Source organism: Balaenoptera borealis, assembly GCF_965194805.1.
Source record: "Balaenoptera borealis genome assembly, chromosome: 6".
NCBI classification, from domain to species: Eukaryota; Metazoa; Chordata; class Mammalia; order Artiodactyla; family Balaenopteridae; genus Balaenoptera; species Balaenoptera borealis.
Window position 1 is genome coordinate 62,662,825 of NC_138863.1, and position 26,943 is coordinate 62,689,767.

Below are 26,943 nucleotides of genomic sequence, written 5' to 3' on the forward strand. Positions count from 1 at the left end.
GGATATCTACTCTCAATCTGTTTTTTAAAAAAACCAAAAAGCCACTATCAACTTACCTGAGGGTAAACAAAGGAAGATCAATATCTATTTTAAATGCCTTAAAAGCAAACAGACTTTAAACAATGGTACAGATTTTAAGTTTTATAGTGCTACTGTGTGACAGGAAAAAGGAAGCGGGTAGGGAGACAAGGCACTTTCAAGGGCTCAATAATTAAAAGCTTGCCCCTACTGATCACATAAGATAAAGAGTCTGGTAAGGTAGAAATGTTGGCCTGAGGCTCTTTAAAATGTGAATTTTTCCTTAGAGTCACAAATGAAAATTATTTCTTTACTTCGTATTCTAAATTGCTGTGAGGACTGAACTAGGTAGATGCCACATCTATCTCATCACACTATTTCAGAAGATGAAGTCATCATTTTGTTGTTAGCATGCAATTCATCATTGTTAAAAATTTGCAACATTATAGTTCATGAAGCAACTTTTTAAATAGATATCACATGTAAATCTTTATCCATATTTCTGATTTTTTTTTCATTAAAATAAAGATCCTAAAACAGGAATATAGTTCAAAGGATACTGATGTCAAGCTGAGACAACAGCTTGACTCTGGAATGATATAAACAAAATCTAAGTAAACCAGATTTTCTTCAGTGGGTAAGGCATGAAAACACAAGAAATTTTCAAAAATCAGACAATTAAATATTTAGTGAGTACGCACTCTATGCAACAGTATTTGTGCTGTGTTTTGCAAGAGTAATCCAGGGAATCTATAATCTCCTGCAGAGATACAGTAACATCCATTTATTTACTGGCTTGCCTACAAGTACCAGGCTTAGTGCAGGTGATAAACAAGAAGACAAACAGGATTGAGATGTCTGCAAAAGTTTCTTTTCCATAAACTGTTTTAGAGTTAAGGTGACATAAAATGCTCCAAGTTTCTTTTAGGACAAGATAGAGTACATATAAAATAATAAAACCCAAATGTGAAAAATCATACAAGTAAATAGGACATAATCTGAAGGCAGTATCAGACTCTTTATTCTTTTCCTAAAATTACCATGAAAAATTAACAAAACAAAACAAAAAAGGTAGCCTACTGAATGGAAGAAGATATTTGCAAAGAATGTATCCAATAAGAGGTTAATATCCAAAATATACAAAGAACTCACAGAACTCATACAACTGCGGAACAATAATTAATGTGTTTCTAATATAATATTAATTCTGTTAATATCATACTAGTATGATATTAACACTAATTAAAAATAATGGGTCATCACATTTTGAATAGCTCTATGATACTACTATATCAAAATATGTATGTATGCATGTAGATAAGGTAGAGGCATTAAGGCTGACAGTTTGCTCTATTTTTCACATTTTGTATCATTTTAATTTTTTAAAAACAAAGAGTGATTTCCCCATGTCTTTACCTTATTATTGACTAAAAATCTAAAAATAGACCCATAAGGGAAAAAAACTAATTCCCTGTCATCTTCTTTAGATATCTATGATTACAATGCTATTTACCTCAGAACATTTCCATCAGACTGAATGCTATATTTATGCTTATAATTTTTAGAATATTCATTATGTATATACAATATAATCTAATAATCTAAATTATAAAGACATACCTTTGCGTAAGGGTTGTGGCATCATTAAGATCTGGATAAGCAAAAGGGATGTAACGTCATGATAAAGAATTGGAACCTCAGACTGTTGCTCCTCATTTCCCAGCCTAAAAGAAAAATGCATAATCACTTTAGACAGTATTGTATCTTCCTTCTAATTCATTTTATATTTCACATATATGTCTATGCAACAGAAATCAACTTTCATAAGCAACTGAGAAATCTCAGAAGAAAAAGTTAGAGCCATATTTTTGGCCTAAAAATAAAACCTTTTAGGCTAACATATTTCCTTGACTCTGCCTAATATGAAAAAATTACATAGAAAATTAGGTCTTAGGATATATTAACTTGGTAATGATTAACTTTCTGATCTCTTAGATTACAGAAATCAAACAAAGCATTAAACGGAGCTTAAGAGAATTAGTTTCACTACAAATGGGGTGGCACTTAGGACACTTGCTATGACAAACTTCATACTAAAGAAATATTCATGTTATAAGAAAAACAATTCACAAACAAGTTACATTGAAAAGGCATGGTCAATATCTCGTTAAAAGTTGTTTCAACTTTATGACTAATATAAAATTCAAATAAAATCTTTACCAGTTTCAAAGTTTCAAAAAAAAAAATAACCAAAGCAGAACTTAAAATACACTATAAAAGATAAAATAGTAAATCTAAGGAATGTATAGTACTATAAAACACATAGAATATATTATAAAGCAGCTCTTTTCACTCTAAAAGAATTTTTAAAACTCCTTTAGAAGTTTCAATTTTTGGTCATAGGTTTTATTTTTAATGTCAGAAAAAAGTTAATCTTAAGCTTCCAGAATTGGTTAAATTCTGAAGCTACACTTCAGACTAGACTTGGGATAAACAAGAATCGCTCAAATCTTTCATTAGGCTCCATCACTCAACAAATATATAGTGATTACTTAACTGTATGCCAGACACTGGACACATATGTGAGTAAACCAATCTCTGCTGCTGTGAAGCTTAAATAACTGCCAGACGACAGCTCTTTGAATGTCTCTATTCTCTACAAATATCTCTTTAATATACTTGTTTTTCTCTCCAAAGGTAACCTTCCATTAATGCCATGAATCCTAGTATTTCTTGTCTCTTAAGTCTCTCTGGCGTCTCTTCTTTACATGACCAAAGTTCTTATAAAGAAAAAAATCGAGGGGACACCATTTCCTCACCTATTACTCAAATTCCCACAGAAATGGTTTTCCGTTGATTACACAAGTGGTAGCATGAAGTACAGGTTTTGTACGTTTGTAAATTAAATTGGGAGTAAATAAATAAATTAGGTATATCGTTTAAAGAATTTTTAATGATGTGGGAATTTGGTCGGTGATATTTTTAAAAAGCAGATTCTAAAACTGATACAATATGATTCAAACAGCTTTTTTTCGCATTTTTATTTACGTATGTATGTATTTATTTATTACTGGAGTGTAACTGCTTTACAATGCTGTGTTAGTTTCTGCTGTACAGTGAAGTGAATCAGCTCTGTGTACACCCACATCCCCTCCCTCCTGGACCTCCCTCCCACCTCTCCCCCACATCCCACCCATCTAGGTTGTCACAGAGCACAGAGCCGAGCTTCCTGTGCTTTATAGCATGTTCCACTAGCTATTTTACGCATGGTATTTCTGTGTGTGTGTGTATATATATACACACACACACACAGAGAAAAAAAGAGACTGCAAAGAAATGTCTCTCATTTTTATGAGACATTATGTTTCATTTTTATGGTTCATGAGTTCATTAAATGTAATAAACTATATATAGCAGGTAGGTTATGAGATTTTAGATTGTTTCATTTTCTTTCTCAACATTTTTGTACATTCTAAACATTGTACAATAACTACAATTTTATATTCAGGAAAAATTTACTAAAACAATAACCTGGAGCTTGTTGGCTACTAAGATAATAACAATCATCTGAGGACACAGGAATGGATCTCTCCTGGCACACAGTAAGCATATATTCTGAATGAATGAATGAATGAATGAATACACCCCACTGTAGAGAAGACAACCACAGTTTTGGTTTTTTTTTTTTAATAAATAAATTTATTTATTTATTTATTTATTTATTTTTGGCTGTGTGTTGGATTTTCATTGCTGCACGCGGGCTTTCTCTAGTTGCGGTGAGCAGGGGCTACTTTGAAGTGCGCAGGCTTCTCATTGCGTTGGCTTTTCTTGTTGCAGAGCACGGGGTCTAGGCACGTGGGCTTCAGTAGTTGTGGCTCACGGGCTTAGTTGCTCCGCGGCATGTAGGATTGTCGTGGCCCAGGGCTCGAACCCGCGTCCCCTGCATTCTTAACCACTGTGCCACCAGGGAAGTCCCAACCACAGTTTTTTAATGTGGGGTTTAATATCATCATTGTGATAAGTATCTGTTACATGCTTAGTATTTTAAAATACGTAATTATCTCTATCTCAAAGTTTTTAGGTAATCTTTAAAATCCAGATTATAAAAACTGTACAGTACTATTAATTCCATGGATAATAAGGGGAAATGGGTGGGTTAGACTTAATAGGCCTAATTTTCCCATTTTTTTTAAACCAAAGTGATTATCAACACAATGAAATTTATAGAAAATAAGGAAATAATTTTCATGAGGATTACAGAAAAAAGTGTATATGAGAAACCTATATCATTAGACATAGAATTTTATGTTGTAAAAGGATTAAAAGTGAGAATATAGAAAAAGATACTTCCATTTTTAAAACTCTTATACAGAAATGAAACGCAGATGACATAATCAACTGTAGTGAACTAATGAACCATAAAAATGAGAGCAAATAAGAAGGGGAAAAAAAATCAACCAGATTTTCCAGAAATTCCTCAGATCTCTCCAAATCTTTCTGATTCCAGAGCCTAAGTTTTTAGCTATTACTCTATGCTTACTTAGGTTCTGGAATCAGAAAGATCTGGATTCAGATCAGCTCTATTCCTTCACAGCTGTGTGCCCCTAAAGAACATGTTAATTAACTTTTCTAAGCCTCATGTTCCTCGTATGTAAAAACTGAGACAACAATGGTGCCTAGTTTATACAGTTATGGTGATGATTAAATGAGATTATATATGCAAAGCACAAAAACGTGTAGCATGATGTAAATACTGGATAAGTGTTCGCAGCATTTACTACTATCCTACTCGTCTTAGGGCTATAAAAGGACACAACCCAGCAATCAGTAATATGGAAAGCAGAGTACCTCTGTCTGGTCTTTAAAACTTTTAATTCACCAATACTACACTTAAGAAACCTCTTGTTTGCTGAGTATCTTTAGACTCAGAGAGTTAGGCATTCTAATACTTCATCTGCACACCATCCCTGTCCTTGAGTATGCAAGTCTAGCTAGGAAAGAAAATTACTAGCTACTATCAAGAAAAGTGATTTATTTTCCTTAGCCAGAACATACAAAATACTCAGAGCTTACTAATTTTGTCTACAAACACAAACACACACACATACAATTTTTTTTTTCTGAGAAGTAGCGGGATTTATTCATAGCCTCAAAGTATACCCCCACCAGATAATTAGTAATTACAAAGGATGAAATAATGACTTTACGGTGGAAAAACTTGGCAGATACCACATTAGCCAAATGATCAGCGTTATTAACATCAATAACAAGACAAATCAATAGCATGTGCCTCCTGATGTGACACATGAAAAAGAACACAATATTACTTCTGCGGTATTTCTGCCAAAAGTTTATCACCTGAATCTAACCACAAGGAAATACTGGACAAAAATAAACTGAGGGGTTCTACAAAATAATTGGCCTGAGCTCTTAAAAAAAAAGTCAATGTCATGGAATACAAAGAAAAAGTCAGGAACGATTTCACACTGAAGGAAATTAAAGAGACATGAAACTAAACACAAACACAATCTTGAATTTTCTTTGCACTGCATTTGCATTTCCCAGGATATTACTGAAATCACTGGCAAAATCCGAATAGGTTCTGCATGAGGTAGAAGTCAATATTAATTACTTCTCATATAAATATCCAACTAACCCAGCTCCATTCACTATAAAGACTGTGCTTCCCCAACTGCTCCACAGTTCCATCTATGCTATAAATCCAATATCCACATATGTATGGATCTGGTTATGTTTTGTTTTATTTTAACAAGCAAATACAAATTTATTTCTCATCTCCCCTTGATTACACAAGTGGTAGCATAAAGTACAGATTTAGTGCTCCTGAATTTGTTTTTCTTTTAATATTGTACCCGAATGGAGATCTTTCTATATCAGTAAGCAAAGCACTTTTGCAACTTTTCTTCCGTTTCTCTCTCTCCTCTCTCTTTGCGTACATGTCTTAATTTACTTATGTAGGGAAGGCAAAACAGTAGGATATTTGATCTCTATATGGCAAAAAATAAGATTGAATCTATTCCTTATGCCATACATTATGAAAAATTCCAAATAGATTAGAGATCTAACTGTAAAAACTGAAGCCACAGAAATAGAAGAATCATATATCTGATAAAAGGTTAATATCCAAACTACATAAAGAACTCATACAACTCAATAGCAAAAAACAATCCAATTAAAAAATGGGCAGAGAATCTGAGTAGATATTTTGGTAAAGACATACAGATGATGACCAAGTGCATGAAAAGGTGCTCAACATCACTAATCACCAGGGAAATACAAATCAAAACAACAATGAGATACCACCTCACACCTGTCAGAATGGCTATCATCAAAATGAAAATAAACAACAAATGCTGGTGAGGATGGGGAGAAAAGGAAAGAAACTCTGGTGCACTGTTGGTGGGACTGTAAATTGGTGAAGGCACTATGAAAAACAATACAGAGGTTCCTCAAAAAATTAAAAAAACAGAACTACTGTATGATCTATCAATTCTACTTCTGGGTGTTTATCTGAAGGAAAGGAAAACACTAACTCAGAAAGATATACGCACCCCCATGTTCACTGCAGCATTATTTACAATAGCCAAGACATGGAAACAACTTAAATGTCCATTAATGAGTGAATGGATAAAGAAATTGTGGCATATATATACCATGGAATATTATTCAGCCATAAAAAAGGAAATCCTGCCATTGGTGACAACATGGATGGACCCTGAGGGCATTATGTTAAGTGAAGTAAGTCAGACAGAGAAAAACAAATACCATAAGATCTCACTTACATGTGTAATCTTAGAAAAAAACAAAGAAACTCCTCATAGATACAAAGAACAGACTGGTGATTGCAGACAGGGGTGGGGGATGGAGGATGGGGATGGGTGAAGACGGTCAAAAGGTACAAACTTCCAGTTATGTAATGTACATATAGGGATGTGATGAGCAGCATGGTGACTATAGTTAATGACATTGTATTATATATCTGAAAGTTGCTAAGAGAGTAAATCTTAAAAGTTCTCATCACAAGAAAAAAATGAATGAATCAATCCTTTTATAACCAGGTAGTAGGAAAAGACCTGAGTCAAAATGGATCAAGTTCCAGAATTAATTTTTCAAAAAAAAGATTAATAAATATGACTACATTAAAAATAAAATTTTGCATGGCAAAAAAAATCATACACACACAAAAAAGACATTAGACAATCTGGTGAAATATATTTGCAACTTATCACACAAAGGACTAATATCCATAATCCATAAACATATTTTTTAAATAAAGAAGAAAAAGACCAACAACTAGATTTAGGGAGTTCACAAAAAGAAATGCAAATGGACAGAAATGAAAGACATATATCTCTGAATTTACTTCATTATATAGTTTTTACTTTGGAAAAAATATGTTTTACATAATTAAAATTTAAAAATCAAGGGAAAAATGGCAATCTTTTCAGAGTTAATAACATTCTATAGTTTGTTTTATTATTATTAAACAAAAATAGAATTATAACAATGATTTTGAAAATTTTGCATTTTTAATGTATCTTTTTTTGCCTTTTAAAAAAATTTTTATTTTATATTGGAGTATAGTTGATTTACAATGTTGTGTTAGTTTCAGGTGTACAGCAAAGTGATTCAGTTATACATATACATATATCTATTCTTTTTCAGATTCTTTTCCCATATAGGTTATTACAGAATACTGAGTAGAGTTCCCTGTGCTATACAGTAGGTCCTTGTTGATTATCTATTTTATATATAGTAATGTGTATATGTTAATCCCAAACTTCTAACTTATTCCCCCCCCTTTTTAAATGTATCTTACCGATCTTTCCAGCATATACAAACCTACGTTCTATTCTACAGCTGGGCACTATTGCTTTAAATATTGAGGGGGAAAAAAGAAAACAAATTAGCCTGACTATAAATCAAGCTGACAGCATAACCACACAAGAAAAAGTTACTTCAAATGACTTAGAAATTAGTATTTTGTCTGTACATCCCTAGTGGTATATATTCTAAGGACAAAAAGAAATTATAATTAGTACTAATATTGGTATTAAAAAAAAATAATTGTAGTTATACTGTAGGTTATGCAAATGGTAATACTGTTATTAGTATCACTAGGAACCAAGATTTCCAGAATAAGAGAAAAAAGATGTAAATAACAAAAAAGTTAAGAAACAAAATATAACCTTACAATCTTATGTGTGAATTGCAAACACCAGTAAGAACTCAAGATCTTTCTCCTTAAAAAAATATTTCCTAATCCTGTCCACTGGAATGGCCTATAAGCAATAATAGCACAGTAGCTATGGATACCCCTTAGCACCCAGATTGTGATATCTAAATACCATTTCCCATTAAAAGGAACTACATGGAGAAATGGCTGATTCCAGGTACAGAGTGGAAAATGTACAAAATAAACCCAGGTCAACTTACTGTGTCAGAAAGCAAAGGCATTATCAAAGACTACTCTGATCATGTTGAAGTACAATAGCCAACCTAAAGGGATTCGCACTAACCTAAAAGGAAGCAATTTGCATTGAAAAGAATGTCTGAAATGGGGCTTCCCTGGTGGCGCAGTGGTTAAGAATCCGCCTGCCAATGCAAGGGGACATGGGTTTGAGCCCTGGTCCGGGAAGATCCCACACACGGTGGAGCAACTAAGCCCGTGCGCCACAACTACTGAGCCTGCACTCTAGAGCCCACGAGCCACAACTACTGAGCCCACACGCCACAGTTACTGAAGCCCGTGTGCCCTAGAGCCCATGCTCCGCAACAAGAGGAGCCACCGCAATGAGAAGCCCGCGCACCGCAACGAAGAGTAGCCCCTGCTCACCACAACTAGAGAAAGCCTGCTCACAGCAACGAAGACCCAACACAGCCAAAAATAAAGAAAGGAAAAGAAAAAGAAAAAAAATTTTAAAGAAAAGAATGTCTGAAATGGAGTGAAACACATCAAGTATGTAAAAATCCATGAGATCATAATAACCACAACTTATCAGTCACCACTGGAAGTTGCTAGGGTATCAACTCATTTCTTTGAAGATTTATAAATAGGGAAGAATTAAGCATTCATCTTGCCAAACTATGTTTCAGGGTAACCAAACAGCTGATACTGGGAAAGTTTTTCTTTATAAAAACAACCTAGCTTATAAATCATAAGGAAAATTTTTTGTGGTTTTTTAAAATCACTATTTCTCAGTACCTAATGAAATACTGGATTTAGGCAAGAATAATCACAGGTTTCAAAAATCATTAGGTGAAAGGCTATGGGGAACTTTACAATGACAGGATCAGTCTACGGTTACCTGAACCCACTGATCAATTCTGACATAAAAAGAAAGACTACCAGCCATTATGTGCCTCTATCTGAATATTTTGTCTGCATAAAAACCAATGAAATTCTTTAAAAGACTTTCTCACTTAGTAGGAATTTTTAGGCAATTTTTACAGAAAGTATAATGGTAAACTGTTTTCAGTTTTTATTATATATTTCTGTGTTTCATAAGGAAAATTCACATATTTATAAAGAACTTCAATCCTATTTTTATACTTAACTATTTTTCAAAAACAGTTTTAATTGATTTTAATCTTTCAATAATACTTACTGTGAATTCATCTCTTCTAGTAACTGTGTGAGCTTTCTCCAAGGATTATACTCAGAATCAATGCTGTAAAGCCGCATGTGCAAGGCTAATACATGGAACAGTTGATCTAAAAAAATTGAAGAAAAGGTAATTAGAAGGTTCACAAAATTTGTCCAGAACAATATTCAGGCAAAATTTCTAGCTAATTTATAAGGAAATGTTTCCTATCCTTATAATTATAATTCACCAAGTTTAAGTACCAACTACTTCATGCTCTCTTTTAAGGTAAACTCTGAAATATATATCCAAATAAACTGTACTAGAATTTGGACTGTCCTTATGCTCAATCTTAATACAGGAATGGTTTGTTTTCTTCATCTCCTGTCAGAGACCTACTTTTCCTTGGCTTTATGCTTCAGGCTTGGTAACTTGTACTTCTCACTATTGTGATCTCCTAACCAAAATTCACTATTATCTTCAATACCCTACTCTGAGTAATATGGACAATAACTTCCATATAAACCACTGTTAGGTAAATATCTTTCTTTACCTAATATTTTCTCCTAAATATTCATTAGATTTAATTGTGACTTAATCATCTTTTGATTCAACATTAAGAAAAAATAATGGAAATAAGATTATTTAAAAGGATTATTCTGGCTATTTTCATTTCTTCTACCTAAACCATGATAATAGTCTACCAGTCTTAGCTTTCAACAAAATTCTGCTATGGCATTTAGAAAGAAAATTTTGTTTAAAATTTTTTAATTATTTGGGGAAAAAATCCTAAATTCTGCTTTCATATCACATGTCCATTTTCTGGTATAAATGACAAGGACTGGACTAAATTATTCTGCTGCTATTACTCAATATTTGAATTAAAATGAATCAAAATTCACTTTCTAGAAAGTTAGATAATACTTTTTTGACATGTGATTAAAATTAATTCTTAAAACCAGAAAGAAAAAAGCCAAATGACACAAACATATTGTTGTCACCCTCTAAATTAAAATATTCAAAACTAAACAACATTTTGTTTCTCTGAGCAACTGACTTGGAAATTAACTATACTTGAGAATAACTTGAGATCCATCACTATGAGGAGGAGGAGGAGGAAGAGGAGGAGGAGTAATATTAGTGGTGATAGATAGTAGCTTGGGGAAGTTATTTATAAGACATGAGAGCTATAAGATGAACAAAATAAATGTTCCACTCTGTGGGGCAGGGTAGAGGAAATGGGAGGTGGGCAGGGGAGCTGAACCTAACACTCTGTACATACAACTGTTTCAATCTGGTGTCTCTATAACAAACAGAAGAATCTAAATACCATATCCTGTTTCACCTTCTGTCTATAAGTCAATGTATAGTCTAAATCCTCTTAAAATTTCTTCATCCTATTAATGGTTAACACTAGCTGAGTATTTATTAGCGCCAAGCACTACTTAATAATCACTTTATATGGATTATCTCAATTTATTTTCACAAAAATTCTACCAGGTAGGTAACACTGTTATGCCCAGTTTTGAGACAAGTTTCCCAAATTTTCAGTTTTTCTAGTAATCTGGTTCCATTGATAACACTAAGAACAAGAGACATTTTTAGCAGAGAAATAACATGATGAAAAATATATTGGTCATTTTAATTTTATTTCAATTCAATTACACATAAGAGACTTTTTTATGAAGTATATAATTTATAACTTTTAAAAAAGTGTCTAAAACCTAAAAATGTTTTAAAAAAAATAAATTCCTCTAGCAGAAAATATTAAGATTAACTCAAGTTGCAAGTTGAGGAGTTTTGCATTCTTCTTATATAGGTTTTAAGTGAATCAAAGGGCTCTCTTTAATATCTCCTTTCAAGATGAAAGTCAATTAACTTGGAGTTTTGATTTAATCAAAAGCATAGACATTGCAATTTTACTAACCTGTTTTGCACTGAAACCATGGCCAGCATAAAAGTAATGTTGTAATCTGCCTACTTTCCTAGCCTTTACCATAATTAAAGAAATACAAATGTTAGAAGAAAACTTTTTTATCTTCTTACATTGCCTCATTCTACACATGAGGAAATAGGCCCAGAGAAAGGAAGTACCTTGCCAGGTCACCCTAATATTTATTGGAAAAGCTAAGAACAGAATTCAAGATTTCCTACTTGTTAGTTATTTCTACCATTCCAGTTCTCCTTGGGGTTTTTATGATTAAAAGAAAAGTATAAAATTCCTTTTGTAACACACACACCCCTTTCCATTCCTATGAAAAACTGAGACTGTAACCCTGCAGCATCTTCTAAAGCTATAATACAATAAATAACAAGAGTCTTTGGTATTAGTTTTAACTAGAACTGAAGGATGATAACATATCTAATGAGGTACATCTACCTTTCAAAAACAATCCTGGAAACTGCAGATAACTTCAACAAGAAACAGAATAAGCCAAATAACAATCAATGCTTTTCACTATGTTTATATAATTCACTGTGTTTTTAAAATTTAGTCTGAGACCTATCAGTAAGAATGAACTCTAATATTTATTTAGCAACAAAAATATCTTTGAGGGAATTCCCTGGCGGTCCAGTAGTTAGGACACTGTGCTCTCACTGCCAAGGGCCCGGGTTTGATCCCTGGTCGGGGAACCAAGATCCTGCATGACATGTGGGACAGCCAAAAAAATTAAAAATGATAATAATAAAATAAATACCATTCTCTAATAAAGGAATCAGGGCTTTAAAAAAAATCTTCTATAGTAAACACATATTGACAGTAGCAGACATAGGATGAAGAGAACCTTTGATCATATCAAAAAGTTAAAGACTAAAAAATAATAGAAAAATGTATTAAACACCAACTATGTTCATGACATTTTAAAAGTTGAAAAGCAATTATACCAAGAAAGCACATTATTAAAATTTTGAATAATAACAGCAAAAGAAATAGATAACTTTTTTTGGAATGACAGATTTTAAAGTTCTAAAGTTTAGACCTACATTTATAAAAGGGTTTAGAAATGAGAAACATCATTAACTTATAGGTGTGCTGTGATTTCAATAAACAGGCACCACTGCCTAGTAGGACCCAGGAAGTCCTGGCTTTGAATCCAAGCTCTGTACTAGCCATGTGTCCTTGGGCAAATTACCTTAGTTTTATTATCTGCAAAACAGGGATAATACCAACTTTCTGGGCTGTTTTAAGTGATAGTAGTTATGGTAAGAGCATACATCTGTAGTATGTAGACAGTGTTTATATACATGTACATACATATATGGTTTCTAAGGATAAATTCCAAAAAAATAAATTTAATACTTATAAATGAGATAATACAGCTAAATTAGAGATTATGACTACATTAGACACATTAGGTCTCCACATAAAACTACCACTTTATACAAAATATTAACATATATTTTTAACCTCTTCTCTCTCCTCCCCTGAACTTTTGGTACCACTCTTCCTTGGTTCTCCCCCAGCTTCTTCTCAATTACTTGTAAGTGTTCTTCTTCCTCTACTGAACTCTAAAAGGTGGCATTCTCCATAAGAAAGGAAAAGGGATCCCTTTTAAGCCCTCTTTCCCTCTCATTCTGCACACGCTACTTCACATAAGCTCAACTTCCACTTCTACCTGTAAGTTTACAATTCACAAATTTTTCTAGCACTTCAGATGTTTGACAGGCACCACAAAGATCAATATATCCAAAACTAAACTGATTATATAGCCCAGCCTAGCTCCAATATTCATTTCCTCTTATAATTCCATCTGAGTGAATGACATCACTGCCCATACAAACATCCAAGGAAAAACTTGGGAGTCATCTCCCACATTCTTGCCCTCCATAGCCAGTTGATTACCCATCCTATTGGTTCTGCCTCCTATGACCCCTCTTCTACTCTACTCCACCCCTACATCATTTCTCAATTAGATTACTCAACAATGTCCTCATTCAGTTTTACGTCTTTTGTTTCACCCCCTTCCAATTCCTGTAAACAGGAAATCTATTCATATTATCTCATAAATGGTTGGTGAACCACTGAAAGAACAGGCATAGAAAGCGCTTCATGAGATAACCCCTATCTTCTTTTTCTGGTTTATTACTTAACCTTCTTTCCTCCCTTTACTTTAGCAACTATTCCCTAATGTGTCATATTGTCTCACTCTGTCTTTGCAAGATGTTCTCTCAGCCTAGAATAGCATCTTCTTGTTCTCTAGGCAAACCTGATTCATCTTTCAAGAGCCAGTTCAAGTGCTCCTCTGTAAATTTTTCTCTAATACCACAACCTGAGACAGATGTGATCATCCCCTGCTTTATGCATTCTCTACACTTGAGTTACCTTTATTTTAGCACTTCTAATACAGCCCTGTAATTATTTTTCACATTTTCCTCTCCTATGAGACGGTGAAATCTCCCTGAAAAAGACAATTGTTTCTTTTCCTCTTTGTACTTCCCAGGCTAGCACAGTGCTTGACATTTAATAGGATTTTTTTTTAAGCATGCTGAATATTGTATGAATATGTCAACAATCCTATTTTTTAAAATCATACAATATAAGCCTAAAATTCATGATGGATTTATACTCTTCCTTTTCTGCTGTAATGACACACTGGCTTAGTAACCAAGAAAGAGGCCAATTAACTAGCCCTAATTTCACTGCCCCAAAGAGAGTGACCTCTCAACTCTAACTACTAAAGTAGTGCTTGACTTACTTGCTCCCACTGTCTTCTTCCCCATGTTGGTTGCCGTGACAACTCACCTGGGACAATGAACTCTATTTTCTGCAATACCTAATCAAATTCTTTACAACCGGGACAAGTCTGAGGTATTATAATGTACTTAATCACAAGAGAAACATATCATTACTAAAACAGAAAACACCATTGAAAGACTGATTTGTCGTTGAAAAAAACCAAAGATTTAAATATAAGAACTCTCAGCTGGAACAAAAAGGTAAGATTTAGCAATCTCTTTTATCTGTATCAGTATTAAAGTAAGACTATTATACCAAAAAAAATCTATAAAATAAAAACATAACTCCAACTTTATTGTAAAATTAAGAGTTTTACACGTATGGCTATGAATACCATACACACACACGAAACACCGTTATGCCAATTTTTATGACTTGGGGAGTATCCACTTAAGGAAATTGAACGCGAAGTTGTTACATACGTTTTTGTTATATGTTATATGTTTTTCATAACATATTTTTCAAAATGCTTTCGAAACAGATGTTTACTGAGCTCAGTACCAGCTTGGAAATTCTGTGTCTCTGTCAGTCATTTCTAAACATGTAAGAGTTCTAAACAGGCAGATTATTTCTTAGTATAACACTCATACTGGTCATTAAGACAGAAATACATATTAAAGGAAAGACTTATCCTAAAAACTTTTAGAAATTGGTTCTGTCTAAAATTGTACCACTGTTAAAATTTACCTAAGGTAAACTTAACTGGGTCTGCATTTCCAGATCATTCAAAATTTTAGTTCTATCAGTGCAGTTATCACTGCAAGTATTAAATACTTGTCAATGAAAAAACTTTCAACTAGCCAAATGACTCTCTAAATTACCATGAAAAAAAAAATTTCAATTTCTCTCTAACTGAATAATCAAAGTAAGGAAATGGTTCTGACCCATTTATCCTAGGGGGAATATAACTGGTGTGGGTATACACCTCTCACAGCAGAGTCAGCTTCCTCGGTTCCTCTACACAGTCCTGAGAAATGACCTGTGGAAAGATGGAGGGAACTCCCAAGTGAGAACCTGAAAACTTTTTTCAGCTCCTGCTGAAAAAAAGGAGCTGCCCTGCCCTAAGCCAACCAAGATCTCAGGACCCCTACGCCCTGACAGTGGAAATTATTATCTGTGGAACTTAGTTCCTGGAATAACCACACCATTAACACAGGAAGGCCTACAGGATGGGCCACAAAGCACAGGCCCACAGGATGGGCCACAAAGCACAGGACCTGCAGAAAAACTTCAAAGAATAGCTGAAGCCACTCTTCTTAGCTCAAAATCTTAAACCACAGCTCTAACCCAGGCCACCCCAAATTAACAATGTATTTTGTTCCCAATAAATAAGCTATATCAGTCTTTAATCCCATTCTGTCCTTCTAACTCCATCTTTTAACAGGTCAAACTTAAGGTTTGTTAAGTGCTTTCCTTAAAGAAAAAAAAAGACTAGGCTGAAAATTAACTTTTATCTTGCTTCTGGCCCCCTTACCCACCCCCACCCCCAATTTGATGATGGTAGTATTAAAGTAGTAGAAACAGTAATGTTGAGATTTACAGTCTATGAAGACTTGAACATACATTGTAAAACTGAGTTCTTACAACAATCCTCTGGTTGGATACTATGAAGAACAGAAGCCATGAGATTAAATAAGCTTGCCATTAAACTATTTGCCCACTCATGAAGAGTGGAGTCTGAAGGCAATTTCTACATTTTTGTATTAATTTATGTACTTTGACCACTATAATAATTTGGTGGCCAAATTTTCTTCTTGTTACGGGATAACAAAAAGAACAGAACAAAAGTTGTGATCCAACCTATTTGTAGAATTCATAGTTTTTTAAATCTGAAAGGACCTTATTAAGCCATGGATATCAGAATTTTACCACTGTTAAAGAATAAGATTAGACTACTTAATAGCAATTTTGTGATATTAAACAATATCTTTATGAAGCCTTACTGCAGGGTGAAATTAACATCAAAATAATTTTCTCTAACTCTGAATTCTCCAAAAATTCATTCTTTGAGCAACTAAAACTACTTTGAGCTGCATGCTGCATGCACACATCTAAGCTGGATTGCTTTCTATGAATAACAAACACAGGGGGCAGTTTTCCACTGTGTGCATCATTTCTTGAAAAGATCATATATTATGTCAAAATTAAGTTAAAGCACCTCAAATGAAAATGTCAAAGCAAGGGTTTGCCTCAACCTTTCTTGACTAAAGTTTAATTTTTATCTCTATAAAATCATGAAATCCATTTGTGATATGAACTTTGGCTCCTTAGTTAAACCACAGTAATAAGCAGAAAGCTCAGACTCAAAGATATAGAAAGATGTTGATCTAACTAAAGATAATTTTAAAAAAATTATCCTCCAATATTAATAATTTATCAATGACACCTCTTCCTCCCAACCCCACCCCAGCCACTGGTTTCAACAATTTCTGTTTGAGAAATACACTAAGAATATCATGGCAAAAAGTGTTGAAAGCCTGTGAACTTCACTGGAATCTATGGCGTTCCATGTCTACTTTCAAATCACTTGAATGAAGAAATTAACTGAGTAACTTTAATAAAATATTCTTAATAAAAAGTTATGCCTTCAATTTTTGCATCTGCTTTGTCCTACATCTGTTGCTAACCAAGTTGGTGGTACTTATCAGTATATATACCAATTTGTAACAAAAACTCCAAATTCACTCATCTTTCAAAACCATGTTCAAATGCCATGTCCGCCAAAAGCTTCACTGATTTTACAAGCTAGATATGATCCCAAACCTCCAAATTTTCTAGAACTTTATCCATACCCCACTTTAGAGCTTAACACTTTCTATCTTACAATAAATTATCTAGAATCAGTCTTATCTGCTGAATACAACGTCCTTAATGCCTGACCTTCCAGTGAATAAAGAGGAGGTCCACAGCTCGGACCTAGAAATCAGGAGCAGAGCTGCATGTGGGAGCTGATGAGATGGCTCACACCAGGAGCAAGGGGGAACCAGCCAGCAAACTGGTGAAAAATAAAGGAGAACCAACTGGTATCCAAGGAAGAAGGAATGAGGACTTGAGAAAATGTCTGAAGGAGTGGCCCAAAACAAAAATAGAATTCACAGTGAATGGCTGGCAAAAGAAAATAGGCAAGGTAACAGGAAGGATAGCATGGGAGATCCTGGAAATATTCCAAGGCAACAGTGTGCAGTAGGATATCCTTGACTAAGCCCAGGGGTGAAAGTTTTTAAAGGTTCTGCATCTTTTGGGACACTTAAGGGCAAGAGATATGTCTTACATAACTGAATTTAATGTCAGAGAACTGGGTTCAATTGCAAGCTTTGACATTTCCAACTATATGACTTGGCAATGCAATCACTCTGAACTCCAGCTTTCTTTTCTATGAAAAAGAGATAACACCTATTTAACACGGTCATTCTAAAGACTAAATAATTTATGTGAAAGCACTTTTTAAACTTTAAAACTGCAAACGTAAGGTATAATTAAAATACCATAGTATGCTGCTGTGTGAATTAATTTTACTCATTTTTTACTGTGGAAAATTTCCCAGACATGTCTTTAGGAATGAACTTTTACTCTGATTGGACTGGTCATTTTATCTCAATACTTCAAAAATTTGTTTGAATATGGAAGTGCTGAATGGCATTATTCCACGACAATTTGATTTCTCAGTAGAAATTTGGCCAGTAATATTTTCTGCTTTTATTGTTGTAAATAGGTCAATCTTGTGCCGTGCCCCGCTCCCACTGTGTGTGTGTGTGTGTGTGTGTGTGTGTGTGTGTGTGTGTGTGTCCATCGATAATTATCTATCGGGCATTACACAAGCCATTCAAGACAAAATTTATTAAATTTTTTCTCAACTAAACTAAACTTCAATTTCATCAGGGATTTGTGATGGAACATTACTCCAAAAGTGTAACTTCCATTATCATTTGCTTAATTAGTGGAGCATTTTCTCATTCTCTTTCACCAAAATATTATGAAAATGAGAAAAGACATTTTAAAAATGATATATTTAAGAGGCCATAGAAAGTAATGAATGGGAAAAGGAAAATACTAACTTATGAATAGGCTCTAGAGAAAAAGTGAAATTTTTATTTACTAATACCATTAGAGTTCTACTGGAAAATGAAAAAAATGAGATATTTGATCTAAGATCCTATGAAACACCTTCAATATGCTCTTGCATTAAACTTAAATTAGGTTTGAGTTAGGCTTGAGTAAATAACAAATACATTAAGTTTATACACTTGCAAAATCGTGGGATTTTATAGAACATATAACATTCTGCATACATGATTTATAGAGCTCTTTTATAAATAATTAGGATAAATAATGCATAAGTAACTGAACAATACATCATATGAAAACTAAAATCAAAAAAATCATGTACAACCTAAATATATAAAATTTTTTATTTGTCAATCATACCTCAATAAAGCTGGGGGGGAAAAGAACTAACATAACTGATAAGGAAAAAAAGAAAACTAAAAACAGTATTAACTTATATTTAGGATAAGCTTCATCACAACCTCTTCTATACTGGCACCTTGAAATCTCTTATTCACTAAAGGGGAAAATAAAAAGAAACAAAAGTCTGGAAGTAACTATCAATTTAATAATTTAAATTAAAATTGAGGGTGATAATTGAAGTGGCTGCTGCTAGACTTTTACTACTATTTTTAGCATTCTGGTTAAGTTCATCATTTACAAGCCTCTGTATAAATTTAAGTACCTCAGAGGGGGGAAAAAGTAGCTTTCTAGCATAAAACTAAAATTCCTTTACTAAACACTTTCTCACATAACAGTTTCTGGAATATTATCAGCCAATGCCAAACAACAAATTAACAAGAAAGAATAATTTATGTAAGTGAAATTATAGTTTCTGCCAATTCAAACAGACTAGAAGCTAAAACTCCTATTTATCAACAACTTCTATAAAACATTTTAAATCACTGGGCACAAGTAGGGTTTAAGTATATACATCAAGGGGTCAGTAAATACTGAATACTCAGTAAAAAATAAATTCCAAAACCTTAAATTTCCAGGAACAAAGTGATACCACAAAATAAAATATCAAAATCTAGTACAACTAGTAAGAATTTTAAAAGTAACTTGGTTAAATTTCACATAAGTTCATATCTTTATGTTAGAAATTTCAAGGTGTTTTTGATCAGTCCTTTGCTCTGAAATCATTCCAAAATTACATATATATCTTCTTAAAATAATATACATGTATTTTTGAAAAACTAATATATATTGATAATTTTAAATAATTACTAATATTTTTAGCATTTAAGAAAATATATTCATTTTTCAAAAAAAATATTATGTTTTAAACAATTTTTATTTCCCATATCAATCACATTAGGAAGTATTTTAACTCCATTGATTTGGGACCAATAATTAACTGTACATGACATTAAATAATATTACCCCTAGTATTCACATTAATTCTCTAAATAATGACTACACAGTGATAGCATCAAAACCATGCTCATGAAAAATCTACTTTAAGTTCCAAATGATACTTCTCAGAAATATACCCTTACAAAAAGTACTGAAGAATCATGCTCAGTTTACAATATAAAGCATATTCGTCAATAAAAGTAAACATCTACAATTTTAATACATTTGTGCACATCACAATACAGTACAAATGCCTTCACTGATTAAGAGCAGCTATTTATATAGAAATCTGTAGGTGATACAAATTGTCTTTATAAAAATTTTCTTAAGTCCAGACAACATAAAAATTCTTTAAAAGAATTTAAGTTTGAGGAAAATTTTTTATCGTTGAGAATAATACACTGTTTTAATTTTGAACCAATGTAATTCTGATTAATTACTATGACATTTATTTACTGACCAATCATAGTATAGAAAGAGCTAAATGTTCATGATTCTTCTAAGATTAACCATTTAAAGCATATAATCACTATTAAAATTGATTATACAAAACATAAAAAGAATTTGAAAATACATCAAAAGACCACTTTGCCTTTATATGCTTTCAAAATGAAATAATCAGAAATTTTTTAAAATTTAGCACTGCTTAAGACTTACTTAAACAAGACCTTTTACCAGCTGTGCTTGCACCACCTGAACATAAATTCCCTCCTCGATGAATTAATTCAAGTTCCAAATTGGTTCTGTAAGCAAAGCATTAAAAAATATCTCAGTCATTAGATTGAAGTAATACTTTTTGTTCTATTGATATGTCTGAATAAACCTAAAGTTCTTCAACTTTATTATATGAAAAATTATAGTTTATGCAATATCAGTAATAATCGTATTTTATCTGATATTTAGAAATTTAAAAGGGGAACAGTTTATCTACCCTTACTTATATGTTCATATTTATACCTGCAAAACTGCACACGTCACAGTGTAATTGTTGCAAAATCCCAGATGTTGGCAAATACTAAAAACTAGGCCTTAAGGAAAAAAACTGCAACACATTTCAAAAACCCTCATATGAATCTGATGGAAGAATCTGTACTCTGGCAGCCACTGATTAGGTGGTTACTGGCATATAACACACAAGGGCATACCAATTTTTCTATCAGAGAAATAGTTATCACTCACTGGAGCTCAGATGGCATCTAGAAACCATTATTAAGAAACAAAATCACTAACATCAAAGTGGCTATAAACAACACATATAATTAAACAGCAGTCTCCTTTATAGACTTCTAAAATTACAGTTTTATTAAAATACATTGTATAACTATTAACACTGCTAAACAACAATATTGTTCATATAGATTTGAAATTATATTTAGCAATTATTAGCTTACAGAATAGCAATAATTAGTAAACTGACATTTCAAAAATCAAACTGATGCGGAATCTAAAGATTTACTCAAAAGCAGTAACAGTAAAATAGCCAATCAATTTTGACAAAATAATAAACGAAAATTCTGAGTGACAGTGTGTATTTTTATTTCAACAGTATTAATAAACTTAAACACACCTTTATTTGCCACAACTAAAACTGAATAAACTAGTTTATATCCAAGGTATGTATATATGACACTAAGAGTGAGATATCCCCCATCTTAAAAAAAAAAAAAAAAAAGGCAACGTTTCAAGCTTACTCTTTGCAAGTGAATTCAGGAAAGAATAGAACCCTATTTTATTTAAAACAAAACATTTTGAGCTGGTTTTGGTTGTATCTTGAACACAGAATGTTTTGAAATGTTATTTTCATATATTTACTTATAAATGCAAACTGTTAAAAATATTAATATTTCTAAACCTGTATATTTGCCACCCATTTCTAAAGGAATGCTTTAATCCTCTCTACTCAGGAGGGAGAAAAAGCAATTTAACACTGATAATGTTCCTGTTCAGAGCTCCATCTGGTTGCCGCTGATAAGGGCATCTGTGTGACAAGGGAATTTTCCACCCTTCAGGTGATTTGCATTGCTCACTGAACTTCTAAAAACCTACCAGCAAGGAAGCAGGGACAAGGATTTCATATTAGTGGACAGAAAGCGAGCGGAGACCAGCATGTGTTCCTTCATCAAGGGAATATAAATGAGATCAATACATTTTGTTTTCACAAATCTTCTGTTGCCTAATCTGTAGAAAAAAATTAATGGCTATATTCTCTTATAATAACTAAGATTTCCTAGATAGTACTTTTAAAAGAGCTAACCAGAAACGCGATTAATTCTTACAAATGATCGTCAGAACCAGAATGTCAACTTTTATTTCAGCATAATATGCAAAAATATTCATTAAAATATAAATACAATAACAAGTCTATTTATTTAATCATCAAATAAGATACTTTAAAGGGTGATAAACATGTTACCAGAAATTTGATTTTAAAGAATACTTGAAAGAAAACTACCAAATGTAATTAATTCAGATTATGGTTGGAAGATCTCCTGTACAACATTCCTTCTGAGTTAAGAAAACAAAACTACCTATCCAAAGGATTCATATAATATCTAGGATTTAAAAAATCAATATGTCAGAAGCCCTAGCCATCAGCTTCTCCTTATTTAATTTATAACAAAATTGGCCCTTTAAGTCTTGCTAGAGAAAAGAACACACAAATGTGTCACATGCCCCATGTCTGCTTTTCCCTCACTGTTGAAAATCGTAACGCAATATTCTGTTTCTGCCCTCCTGAATGGATGATATAAAAATTAAGATGTATTGGGAGCAGAAGTTTTCCAAGCCTTTTTGTTCTTGGAGAAAAGTAGACTCAACTTTCTATATTTTCTAACACAAACACATTCAAATTAGTTTGGACAGGGAATAAAAAAGAAGAGAAAATCTCTACATTTGAAAGAAAGATTGCTTAAAGCCTATCATGGTGGCCACCTAGATACACCCATATAAAAACTCCTCCAACTATGCTCCAGTTTCTTTTTGCTTGACTAAGTATGCCTTCTACCCCTCGTTTGGCACTAACTTATATTTTTAGAGCTATAATTTGAAAAACAAACGTGTGTACAAACACACACACACAGAGACTCAAACACATAGTGGTATAGTGTGGGTTCAAGGCCTGAGCCTACCCCAACTAGATGACCAATTAATTCAATTTCTCAGAGAAGAAAAGATCTTCATCCATACCATGGCCTGGCCTATATTATCGAATACTCAGCTCAAGCTCTAACTCCTCCAAGAGTTAGGGAGAACTAACTCCCTTTTCTTGGAACAGGAAAGAAGCGCTTCTACACACTTTATATTTCAATTTGCTCATCTTCCCTTTTGAAGTTCTACAGCACTTTCTCAATATATCCATTTAAAAAATATATATTTTTTTAATATTTATATTTTTAAATATTTTATAAGTTAAAAAAAATTACATTGTTTTATACAGATTGATGTATATTAGTTTTGTTTCTCCAACTAAACTGTAAATTCCTGGAGACCAGGGACCATTTCAGATGCAGCTTCTATATCCCTGATGGTACATATAGCAAAGTGCTCAAAAAATTCCCAGGACCTGAACACCTCTTTGTTTTGATATGTAGCCAGTGATAAGATTCTCTAATCCCTGCAGTTTATTATCTTTATCTTGTTGACCCTTCCTTTAGTTTTAAAAAGGATTCATAATTTGGTGTTTTAGCAAGCATTCTTCTTATTTCAAACATAATTAGTTTATAAAGTTTAAACTTATAATGCAACTAATGTATAAAGCAAGCTGCATTCACTCTACTGAACAGTTTACCCACTTATGACTTAAAGATGTCTCTCCATCTACATCTCAGTTACTCACATTTCACCTTCTTTCCATTTCCACGTTTCTCACACATACAGGCTAAGTGCTACTTACTAATAACTCTAGGCTATACATAACTTGGGTCCAAAATCTTTGGAAAAATCAATTACTCAAATTAGTGTGATTCATTGTTTCAATAATGAAATAATGAATTGGCATTGAAGTGAAGAAAGCTTTCTTCTCCAAAATTAATTTTCCATAATCCATTTGAATGACTGATATTTGCAATAGAATGTTTTTTGGAAATACATTAAAACTTGAATATAGTAATTTTGATTGATTTTAATGCAACAAAAAGAGATCATTCCAACAATTTCTTCTTTGCTGCCCTCAGAAAATCCTCCAAGGCTTCACCTTGCAAATAAAATTAAAAACAAAGAGATACATATTGTCCTACCAAAAAATAAAAAATAGCTCAAAAACAATTATTAAAGGACACAGCTTTACACGCTAGTTACCCACTAGAAATATTTTGTTTCTAAACATCAAAAAATTTAAGCTCCCCAAAGAGCAAACAAAATTACTTATTCAGCTGGGAGAAATTCAGTCCTGGGAAACTAGGGTTGTAGCCCATTCAAATTACTAATGTCAAATACAAATACATTTGCACGTTCTAAGGAACTATACATTTAAGAATCACAACATTTAATTCAAAAGTTAAATAACTGAAATTAATTTTACTTCTAAATATTTTACTTACTTAACCATTTTAAATACTGCTAAATATTTCAATGACTACCTTTTAGGCATAAAAATGATCATAATCTGTAATCATAAGTATTTAATGAAACAAGGTTATACCTGGTTATACCTGGTTTCCTACCTTGAAAAAGTTACATTTTATTCAAATAGAATACACATGCTTTTTTCCTTTAACTCATGTTTTTGTTAATTTTTAGTCAATTTGGTTTTTGTGTTTCTTTTTAATGATTAAGTAAAACTTAGAGAAGGCATGCAATCTCACTGTGAGAACATTGCAATGCCCTGGGTAATTTTAACCAAGGATAACGTTTTTAAAGGTTATATACTTTCACTTTTGGAATCATTATATTGTTGCTTTAGAGTTTACCACTAAGGATCAGAGAAGGATGGGAGGATGGGAGAGCATATTTTCTCCACTTCTCTATATACACCCTTAGTAAATAACATTTGACATCTGTCCCTGCTTCTATATAAAAGAGAAAAACAAAAATATGTTGATTCAAAAAGTCTCCCATTATCACAGCAAGCTTTCTATAAATATTTCTATTAAAAAATTATATATATATTCTATAAATTATTTATATATTTAAACAAAGAAATAGGAATCCAAAACTTCTACCAAACTAAATTTAAATCAAATTATTTGATTTATCATACTACAGCAAAATTCCATGTACAGATCATTCCCATTCAACCAGGATTTTCTTACAAGGTCAATACTAATAAAATCAAAGGCATAAATACACAAGTGACATAAATATGTGTGTGTATATACATGCATTGAGTTGGTCTACATCCATGTCACTTTTCTACAACATGATTACCATAATATTGTACAGAACTTTATAAAACCTTGAAACCTGGCAAAATTAAATTATATTCAATTTAGTTTTCACATAAAGTATATTTTATTGCAAGTATGTAATTGGTAACTCTTCAGAGACAAAATGTTAAATTAACTGTTATATCTTCCCCCAAAGCATTCTAGATAAATAACAATAGACTAGGAATACACAGACTAGTTACTTCCCAATCCATTAGATCCTTTTACATCAATCCATGTCCAGCATTTGCATTCTTAGACCAAAAACTAATGTTTCCTTATCCTGAGGTCTAACTTGCTTGCTGCAATTTTCTTAAGTCTGGTTCCATTTTTCCTGGGTTCAAAAGAGTACATAGTTCATTCACTCTTTTGTTACCCTCTGTTCCAGGAATGGGGCAGAGAGAATGGTCATGATGAACTTCATGTATATATGACTTATAAAAGCTGAACTAAGGAGAGGAAAAAGGAGAACAGTAATTGAAAGAACACTATACCTCAGCTCAAGAAATCTGAGTTCTAGTCCTACTCTACCACTAATTTGTTGCATGACTTCAAGTCACGTTATTTCTCTAAATCTTACCTATTACAATACTACTTGAACAAAATACGAAGTATGCTTCTAGAGATATCCAAGGGTCTACAATATCAGATCTGGCAGAATGTGTTTACAATTGTGCCTGCTTCTCTCCTATATTTTTTTTTTACGGTTCTCCATTTTCATTCAATTAAGTTTTCTAAAATTCCTATTCGGAATTATTTCTTAGGTATTGAACACCTACTCAGTAGATTAGACTATTTCTACCTAATCTGAAAGATGAGAAGCATTTACCTCTGTTTTCTTGAGATGCTGGTAGCTACTCACAGAAGTTTAGAACATGCCTGATCTCTTGTTTCCTCTCCTTTATCTGATTTTCTAAACCACCTATAGTCTTCTAGGACATTACTAGATCTTGCATGAGCTTAAAACAAACAAAGTTAGTTCTTCTTACTGTTCTTATTTTTTTATAAATTAGAAGTATTTAACATATTACAATGTTTTAGTTCTTAGTATTATCACTTTTTTGACAGGGCTTAAACAGTGATTTCTTAACAACACCCTTCATATATAATACTCACATGCTTTGAGGTAGACATCTGTCCCAAATGTTAATAATATACTTTTCCTCATATATCCTATAATGCTTAATAATACTTAAACTAATATTCCATTAAAATAAAAACTCCTCAGAAAAATGAAGGAAAACTCTACTTTTACAGACCCTCTAGCAGGTTCTAAAACTAGCCATAATTTCAACCAACATTAAAAATATGCAACCTTTTTTCAAATAAATATGAATGAGAAATAAAATAAAATAAACTATTAACATTAAGTAAATATAAAAGTATATACTATGTATACCTACCTAGCAACAGAATACATAAAGAGAAAATCATTATCTGGTGAGCCTGGAGTCTTGCTATAGTCTCTATATTTCTTCTGAGTGGTATTTTTGATATCTTTCATTACAGATTCCATTTCTTTACTTAAGTTGGTTTCTGACTGTAAAAAACACAAACATACATATAAAGTTTATGTATATTCATTTTCTCTAATAATAGTCTAACACTACATTGTGTATTGTATGAGCACACTAGGAAATTAAGGTTTAAAAGTCAAAACAGATGTACATTAGCTATGCACCATAAATATATTAAGTGCACAAAGATAAAACAGATCAAGAGGTATTTTCTCTTATTTTAGGGACCTTTTATTCTAATTTTATATTGTGATCCAACCATGAATTAACCACACAAACTATACTCTAAACAAATGAGT

At 32.6% G+C, this 26,943-nt stretch overlaps 1 protein-coding gene across 1 annotated transcript in view; it reads right to left on the reverse strand.

The window, feature by feature from the left end:
* The window catches only part of UBR3 (ubiquitin protein ligase E3 component n-recognin 3), a 240,061-nt gene that overhangs the window by 51,849 nt on the left and 161,269 nt on the right, over nt 1-26,943 (reverse strand). Inside the window, 4 exon segments of the mRNA XM_082396130.1 lie at nt 1,639-1,742; nt 9,648-9,753; nt 20,422-20,507; nt 26,531-26,667. Of these exon segments, the coding sequence (XP_082252256.1) occupies nt 1,639-1,742; nt 9,648-9,753; nt 20,422-20,507; nt 26,531-26,667 (433 nt within the window).